Below are 10,000 nucleotides of genomic sequence, written 5' to 3'. Positions count from 1 at the left end.
CATAGACAAAGCGTCTCGTTTGATGGCATAGACAGAGCGTCTAGTTTGATGGCATAGACAGGACGTCTCGTTTGATGGCATAGACAGGACGTCTCGTTTGATGGCATAGACAGAGCGTCTCGTTTGATGGCATAGACAGAGCGTCTCGTTTGATGGCATAGACAGAGCGTCTCTCTGTCTCTTATACACATCTAGATGTGTATAAGAGACAGGTCGTGAACGCATAAATCAACGTACAGAGATGATTTTGGTACCGTTGGATAGAGCAGAATGTCAGCTTTAAGATGAGACTAAAAACCGGAAAAGCCAAAATTCAAAATTTTACCCCAGACGCTCCCCTTAATTGAATTCCTCAAGTAGATTCTTCTTATTAACTAAATTATGATGATGCGTGAAAAAAACGAGACGGAAAAGTTCGGCCGTGTTTCGCCGATATTTCAGTTGACTGCAGCGATGCAGGCGAGCTGGTGCTGGGAGCACTTCAGTCGCTTGAACTTTGCAGCTGAGAAAAGTGAGGGTCATAATAGACGAAGGGTAATGGGATGGCTGTGGCAGCCACGGCATAACGGCTGCCGTGACATGACGGCTTGCATGGCATGACGGCAGCCATGGCATGAAGGCAGCCATGGCATGGCAGGCATAGCACACCGGGCTGTGCTGCCTTAAAGATGCACGGCTACCGTGAAGCGACGCTGCTTCTCAGGGCGGCTTTATGCTTCGTTGCGCGCAACGTTTAAACATTTGCGTACAGAGCTATACGCTGCAACAGTTGCGTGCAGGGCTATACGCTGCAACAGTTGCGTGCAGGGCTATACGCTGCAACAGTTGCATGCAGGGTTATACGCTGCAACAGTTGCGTGCAGGGCTATATACGCTGCAACAGTTGCGTGCGGGGCTATACGCTGCAGCAGTTGCGTGCGAAGCTATACTTTTCAGCTCTTTTATCACAGATTATGTATAGGTACTACTAAGAACTCGAGCAGCTGAAAAAGTAAAGTAACATAATAAACTTAACGCAGAGTTCGATCCATCGAAAACCCTTGCAATGAATATGACAACGCAACAAAAAGCAGGAGGACACAGGTCGTATTTTGTACAGGCGCATAGTTATCCTGCCTGCACAGTATATGTCAGACATCATTGGCACGTTAGCCGGACCATGAAGGGACCATGAAGGGCCTATGAAAAGCCCATGAAGTGCCTATGAAAAGACCATGAAGTGCCTATGAAGGGCCTATGAAGTGCCTATGAAGGGCCTATGAAGTGCCTATGAAGGGCCTATGAAGGGCTTATGAAGGGACCATGAAGTGCCCATAAAGGGCCTATGAAGGGCCAATGAAGGGCCTATGAAGGGACCATGAAGTGCCTATGAAGGGCCTATAAAGGGACCATGAAGTGCCTATGAAGGGCCTATAAATGGCATATGAATGGGCCGTTCAAAGACCACACCGGTCTTCTCACTCACCAGAGAGTCGCGGCTGACCATGTTGCTGTCGGAGGTGCCCTCCCGCGAGTGCTGCTGGGAGCCACTCGCGCCACTCGTGCTGTTGTTGCGAGTGCCGTTCTTGAGCATGTTCAGGGACGGCCGTGGCTTGTACTGTCACCATGGCAGGAAATATAACTTAATTACTTACTAATAGTGTTATTATAGACAATAATAATGATGATGATAACGGGAATACGGGACAAGTGTTATAGATTTGGCCATTAGGTATGTTGTCGATTTCGACCAGGACTTGTTACAGTTGGCTACTGGTACCGAATCACTAACTCACCTCTCAAATTCTGGTACTCTGAACTTTAGCCACTTGACCACCCAGCTATACTTAAAGACAATAAAACATAACTACTTACAGTCAATAAATTCTAATTTCTTATAGCCAATGCGACCTGATTGCATTCATGGCACATAAGCCCAACCTTTCTGGGTTCACTACTCATCATCTGGCCAGAACGACTCTGAAGGCGTCCTCGCGTCGCTCTCCGTGCGCAGGCTCCACCTCGAAGTCTTCACCAAGGAACTCCAGCGTCGTGTTGCTGATGTGTACGCGCCTGCAACAGTTATGGAACTTTTCTTGTCTTAGTCCTTAACAAGGATATCACAAGAACACACAATTACAGCTTTTTGACCTCGGCTTCCCGCCAGATTTGTCACTGACCTTGGCTTGCCACTTGCTACAACACCAGAAACTCATCCCCTGCTTGTCACCGGACTTGCAACTAAGCCCGCCTTGCCACTGGACTTGCCACTGACCACTGCTTGACACTGGACTTGCCACTAACCCCTGCTTGCCACTGGACTCGCCACTAACCCCGGCTTGCCACTGGACTCCATCTTGTTGGCCAGGACGACATCTTTGCTGTAGACATCGAACTGCCACTGCCGCTGCCCCAACACCCCCGCCAGCACCGCCCCCGTGTGGATGCCCACGCGCATGTCCACGCCAGAGCCGGTCGTCTCCCGCACATACCTCGAGAGAAAGGAGGCGAAGAACGTTACTTCATGTGATTTATAGAGATATAAACATTTTTAAACCGTACTGTGGTTTATATTTGTTATTATTTAAATCATGTATAAACTTAAAGAGTGGTTTTAAAAGATATTCTGAGCATGACTACGCCACAGCCTGATGTCTCCCGCACATACCTCGAGAGAATTGAGACGAAGAATGTTACTTTATGTGATTTATAGATCTAAAAACATTTTTAAATTGTATTGTGGTTTAAATTTGTTATTATTTAAATGTTGTATAAACTTAAAGAGTGCTTTTAAAAGATATTGTGAGCATGACTAGGGGAAAACATGACCTGAGGGAAAACATGACGCCCAATATTGCGCCAAGTGGTTTATAGCATAGCATTGTGAGCGATAAGAGCTATACTTGAAGTGGTTTATAGCATAGCCTTGAGAGCGATAAGAGCTATACTTGAAGTGGTTTATAACATAACATTGTGAGTGATAGGAGCTATACTTGAAGTGGTTTATGACATAGCATTGTGAGCGATAAGAGCTATACTTGAAGGGGTTTATAACATAGCATTGAGAGTGATAAGAGCTATACTTGAAGTGGTTTATAGCATAGCCTTGAGAGCGATGACTACGCCACAGCCTGTGGTCTCCCGCACATACCTCGAGAGAAAGGAGACGAAAAACGTTACTTTATGTGATTTATAGACCTAAAAACATTTTTAAATTGTATTGTGGTTTATATTTGTTATTATTTAAATGATGTAAAAACCTGTAAAGTTTTTTTAAAAGATATAATTTGTTATGATTTAGATGTGGTATAAACTTGTAAAGTGTTTTTAAAAGATATTTTGAACATGACTAGGGGAAAATATGACCTGAGGGAAAACATGACGCCCAACATTGCGCCAAGTGGTTTATAACATAGCATTGAGAGCGATAAGAGCTATACTTGAAGTGGTTTATAACATAGCATTGTGAGCGATAAGAGCTATACTTGAAGTGGTTTATAACATAGCATTGTGAGCGATAAGAGCTATACTTGAAGTGGTTTATAACTCTGTAGTGCATTTATAAATAATTTTGTCAGAGACATCAGCTAGTAATTGATGTGGTTTATAAATCTAAAAAATGTATTTGAGTGATATTGTGAGCAACATTATTGCTAACATAAGCTATTACTTGAAGTAATTTATAAATATGAAAAAATATATAAACAAAAATGAAGCTCAAGGAATGAAGCAGAAGTGTGGTGCTGGGAAGGCGTCTAATAAATTATTTATGAAGCGTTCTTTCATTCAGCAATCTCCTCTAATCAGCCAGCCTTTAATTAAGGGCCTCTTATCTCTGTTCTGCATGGAGCTCTATGAGAAATTAGTCAAGTCTTAAAATTAAATTATTACATTTAAAGTCACTTGTACAGATCAAAGTTTGGAAACAAGTTAACGTATCGGGTAATACATCAGGGTAATACAGGTAATACATTCNGAGGCCCATGACCCACTTGATGGCCTCTATCATGGAGAGGCCCATGACCCACTTGATGGCCTCTATCATGGAGAGGCCCATGTGGACGCAGAGGACCGCGTGGTCAGGACGCTCGCGCGGGGCGCCGCTGATGCAGTAGTAGCAGTCGCCCAGGATCTTGATACGCAGCTGGTGATACTTCTGCACACAACACATATTTGTGTTCAACACGACACATTTGATGATACTTCTGCACACAACACACATTTGTGTTCAACACGACACATTTGATGATACTTCTGCACACAACACACATTTGTGTTCAACACGACACATTTGGTGATACTTCTGCACACAACACACATTTGTGTTCAACACGACACATTTGATGATACTTCTGCACACAACACACATTTGTGTTCAACACGACACAGCTGATGATACTTCTGCACACAACACACATTTGTGTTCAACACGACACATTTGATGATACTTCTGCACACAACACACATTTGTGTTCAACACGACACATTTGGTGATACTTCTGCACACAACACATGTGTTGAACACAACACATTTGGTGACACTTCTGCACACAACACAGATTTGTGTTCAAACAACACATTTGTGTTGAACATGTCACGTGTGTGTTCAACACGACACATTTGATGATACTTCTGCACACAACACACATTTGTGTTCAAAACAACACATTTGTGTGGAACACGACACATTTGTGTTGAACATGACACATTTGTGCTCAATACGGCACATTTGATGATACTTCTGCACACAACACACATTTGTGTTCAACACGACACATTTGATGATACTTCTGCACACAACACACATTTGTGTTCAACACGACACATTTGGTGATACTTCTGCACACAACACACATTTGTGTTCAACACGACACATTTGATGATACTTCTGCACACACGACATGTGTGTTCAACACGACACATTTGAGTTGAACACGACACATTTGTGTTGAATATATCACACATGTGTTGAACGCGACACATATGTGTTGAACATGACACATGTGTGTTGGACATGACACATATGTGTTGAACATGACACATGTGTGTTGGACATGACACATATGTGTTGAACATGACACATTTGTGTTCAACACGGCACATTTGTGTTCAATACGACACATTTGTGTTCAACAAGGCACATTTCTCTTCAATACGACATATTTGTGTTCAATACGACACATTTGTGTTCAACACAATACATTTGTGTTCAACACGACGCATTCGGCGATGTTGAACAAGACACCGGAATAAATTATCCGTGAGTTGAACACGTTTATTTGTCTCCATCTGGTTTTGGCAGTAGATGGTCCTAATATTCCTGTTTGGTGCTGAGTTTTGGCGCGATCTATAGTTTGAAATTTCGGTTTAAGTTGTTCTGATTGCATGTCAATTATTTTGATTGCATGGCCATTGTTCACCAAACTATGTCCACATGTCAATTGTTAAGTTTTCAGGTCATTTGCGGTTTAAAACTTTGAGGTTTTAAATGCTCTTTGAATGAATGCCTTTCGTTGCATTAGAAACGTAGTTTCGTGTTGCGTGCGTTTTGAAAATTTTTTCCGATGATCAATCGCCAGCAAAAACACCGTACGGCTTTCATTCATGGTTTTCATGCTAACGTGCATCAAAGAATAACTTCTGTCGAAATATATTAATAGTCGAATATGTATACAGGCTGCGAATTCACATGAGATACAATAGTAAATTATAATTGGTTCGACCCCATAACCCATTTTTATTTCGGCCACCTTCATTCGGTCCATTGATGTGCTGGAGCCATCATGCCTTCAAAAACAGCTACCGTTAGTTACTCCCTCTGCCCATCACAGGACTGAAAATCTGCCGCTACGTGTATTAAGTCGCTACGTGTACTTAGGCCGCCACGTGTACTTTGGCCGCCACGCGTACGAAGGTCGCTACGTGTACTTAGGTCGCCACGTGTACTTAGGTCGCCACGTGTACCTAGGCCGCCACATGAAGGTCGCTACGTGTACTTAGGTCGCCACGTGTACTTAAGTCGCCACGTGTACTAAGGTCGCTACGTGTACTTAGGTCGCCACGTGTACGTAGCGAGTTCTGATGGCAGGATCCCTGACCTCGCAGGCGCGCCTCGTGGATGCTAAGGGACCAAGGGCCATACTTTCAAAACTCGCTAAATGAACGTAAGTACTTACGCTCTATTTTCTTGTCTATGATTGGTGGATTTTGCTTGAAAGGCCGTCAATGATTGGCTGATGAACTTACGATCTGATCGGCTATATCTTACGGCTGATGAACTTTTTTTTGAAAGTATAGGTCCAAGAGATCGTCCCCCCGGACCTCGTTATCGTCAGTAGTCGCGGCACTCGAGACGCTGGCTTCGGTGCGCCGTCTTCTCATCTTCGCGGTCACGGCGGGCGGCGGCCTCCAGACAAAGCATTTCAGTTCAATGTTATGTGCATCCGCTTTTTAAATCCATGCACCATTTTAAATTTGTAGCTCTTTAAATCAGTGCATCTTTTTAAATCCGTGGGTCTTTTTAAATTCGTAGCTCCTTAAATTCGTGCATATTTTTAAATCCATGCGCCTTTCAAAATCCGTTGCTCTTTAAATCAGTGCATCATTTTAAATCATTGAGCCTTTTTAAATTTGTAGCTTCTTAAATCCATGACGCGATATATTGCGCCCACCAAAATCGCTCAGAACAAAGCTGTTATCTTCATGTTGTAGCGGACAGTCACGTCAGGCAAGTTTGTGTCTTGACATTCTGATATATAGTTTAGCACGCATGGCTTATTAAGTAGCACAATTATCAACATTGTTTAAAGTCGTAACTCGGAAGGCCCCTTCGCTTCAACCTGGACTATCTTCGGTCAGGATTTAAAGCGCTTACAGCTTCTCTGGAGGCGCGTAAATTTGGTCACGTAGCGTAGAAATGATCAAATGTGATATCAATAGCGGTATCTGATCATATGTATGTTATATGCCTGTTTTAAGACCTGCAGAACAACACAAATCGCTCCGTTATGACAGACTTTGCGCGGTGATTGAAATAATGTTGTGTTGCTATACCTCCAATTTACGAAAAAAATGAAACGATCGAGATGTTCATCTGACAATAGATTGAATCAGAGTGAATGGACTCAAAACATACGTTGGGAAGCAAAGGAAAGTCGGCATTTAAGAAGGCCGGAATGTAAGAACCCGTTATTCAATCACGGACATTTTGTTAATTATAACATATCAGGCTCGCAATAAGCCAAAAAAATATGAGCATAAGCCCGCCTCGTGTTGCCCGCGTCTGAGCAGAGGTTGAGGATGCAAAGGGATGAAGCTGTTGACGAAGGAAGCGACCAAAGCTTCTCATTCAATTAGACGGAGGCTGGCAGGGAAACATCGATCGTCTGCACGCCATCGACGCGGGTTTACAACCAAGCCAGATTTAGAGGCGCCCGGCTTCCGGATTGTACCCAGCGCCATCAGAACGACGTTAAGCAGTTAGTTATTCAGCCCTTAGTATCCGGGTCTAAGGAAAAACCTAATGATTTATTTCCAATGGCTTTACTTGGTTGTCCATTAATTGTTTGGCCAATGAATTTAACGACGGTTTTGTTAACTAAGGAGCACTGGAAGCGAGAGTCATTAGCCTGACGAGAGACGACCGGATAGAATCGTCTGAGTTGATGGAATCACGAGAACGTATATATTAACGTAAACGATTCAAGGACTCATGTTGATAACATCGAATATGAAAACGATTAACGCAGCATATTTCTCTAATTAGTTACTCGCGAGTTTGAGCATCTTTCTACTTGCATATTTCTAGTCCATAAGCCTGTTCATTTCTTTATTTCCATAGGCATTTTGAGTAAAATATGCATAGATCTTATTTGGACAAGAAGCAGGATACTACAATCCTACTTCAATTGAAATCATGATTATTGATCTAGGAATTTCAAAGCATAAATTTGTAACTATTCGTTATGAATGATTAATTACCTTCATAATTGAGCACAAATAATTCAAATATTGTGATAACGGACCTGGGGCTGTACTATCAAAACTCACTTAAGTACACGCAGTAGACGCCTAATTAGGTACACATAGCGGCCGATTTATCGTCTGTGATTGGCTGACAGAGTTACGAACTCGTAACTATTTTTGCTAGCACGACCGCAGCAGCCGGACCGATGAACCAGCGAAGTGATACGTGAACAGCTGACCAGCCTGCTCCAGGTTCACACCATACAGCCAGGCACGTGCCTGGTATATGCCAGCCACGGTCATACCATGAGCACGACAGGTGCCTTGCACGGCTGGTGTTAATGCTCCTATGGAAATGCATTAAATAATATCGGACTGGACCGTGGCCAGTAGCATAGTGTGAACCAAAGCCAGCGCGTACCCGGCCAACAGTCACGGTCCCTCACTGACATTAGGAGAGCCTTCATCACGAGTTGATTGCGTTGAAACAACGCTGAAGCAACATTACCTTTACAGCGGAGAATTACCTTTACGACGGAGAATTACCTGTACGGCGGAGAATAACCATTACGGGCAATAATTAACTTTACGGCGGAGAATGACCTTTACGGCTGAGAATTACCTTTAAGGCAGAAATTAATTACCTTTACGGCGGAGAATCACCTTTACAGCAGAGAATTACCTTTACGGCGGAGAATGACCTTTACAGCGGAGAATTACATTTACGCGGAGAATAACCATTACGGGCGAGAATTACCTTTAGCTAAAACGTAAAAGTTAGAATAAAACCGAAATCTAACCTAACAGAACCCGGTGCTAACCAATCAAGCAATGTTCCATTTTTTACTAATAATGGAATATTGAAAAAAACGAATAAGTACAGAATAATTAAACATATATTTGTCTATAAGATAGGTGGCGGTAACACCACATGAATCTCACCCACCTCTGCAAGACCATCGAAGCGAGCGAAAAGTTCGTTGAGCATCTTGACGAGCTCAGACGCCGTGTAGGTCGACGATATGGCTGTGAAGCCAACGATGTCCGCGAACAAAATACTGCCCAGACACACGAAAAGTGTTATGAATATCATGTCATGCAATAATATTGATACCATATCATGTTAGGATGCTAGAGTTAACTGTTAGAGAACTTGCGTGCTAGCTTACAATAGTCAACTCCATATGACCTGAGGGATATTGAGAACATGCAACAAAGAGATGCAGAGATCAACCTACTCACGTAGCCTGATAAACATATATTATTGCTTCATCAAATGCCAAAATGAAAGTTAGTTGAAGCCTAATAATAAAAATTAACTAAGCCTATGATTACACTAACTGCAGTTAATGCTATTCGCCCGCACAGGCTCGGTGTCGAGTATAACTAAAATATCCGGAGAGAGAGAGGGTCTGGATAAACTCCACGACTCCTAATTATTTAGCCACACGCCAACGAAAAACCTGTCGCCCCTTTCATTGCCCATCACAAACTATATTAAAGCTAAATCATACATAAATTTTACGTGTGAATCTTACGATAAATTGAACTAAGAAATTGCTCACCGAAAGCATCACAAAGTTAATTAAGGCGACTCGCTTTTTATTCAGTTAGCATTTTTACTGAGCATATCGATATTTCCAGCGTCACTCTTGTGTTCCAGGTTGTTGAAGATTTAGTTATATTTGTCTGTGATCACCTGACGTTCTCGTGTCTGCTCATGTAGATCTTCTTGAACTGTCCGTCGCCGCCGCTGCCGAGATCTTGTCTCATGGTCTCTGCCACGTGCTTCGGCAGCACCGACAGTAACAGGTGCTCCTGACAAGTTACGCAAAACAATTAGATAATCATAAGTTTATATAAGTTATAGTTAATAAGTTATAGTTAAGTTTATATAATATATATAATAGATAATCATAATTCATAATAGATAATCAAAATAAAATTATTGATACAAATACCAATTACTACGCTTATTTTTATTCCCGATTCCTGAACTACAGTGCAATAAATGCGTATGCTGATGCAACTAAACTAGGTAAGTCCATGACAGCTA

At 42.5% G+C, this 10,000-nt stretch overlaps 1 protein-coding gene across 1 annotated transcript in view; it reads right to left on the bottom strand.

Annotated features, from left to right (window-relative positions):
- Nucleotides 1-9,749, bottom strand: part of LOC108664322 — a gene marked incomplete at its 5' end in the record, with an annotated part of 21,246 nt that extends 11,497 nt beyond the window's left edge. Inside the window, 6 exon segments of the mRNA XM_018150894.1 lie at nt 1,466-1,597; nt 1,950-2,052; nt 2,313-2,471; nt 4,008-4,135; nt 8,891-9,002; nt 9,644-9,749. Coding sequence (XP_018006383.1) covers nt 1,466-1,597; nt 1,950-2,052; nt 2,313-2,471; nt 4,008-4,135; nt 8,891-9,002; nt 9,644-9,749 — 740 coding nt within the window.
- Nucleotides 9,750-10,000: the final 251 nt, after the last annotated feature.

This window comes from Hyalella azteca, unplaced genomic scaffold (genome assembly GCF_000764305.2).
Source record: "Hyalella azteca isolate HAZT.00-mixed unplaced genomic scaffold, Hazt_2.0.2 contig17640, whole genome shotgun sequence".
NCBI lineage: Eukaryota > Metazoa > Arthropoda > Malacostraca > Amphipoda > Hyalellidae > Hyalella > Hyalella azteca.
The sequence above is the reverse complement of the archived record's forward strand: the minus strand, read 5'-3'. Positions and strand labels throughout refer to the sequence as shown.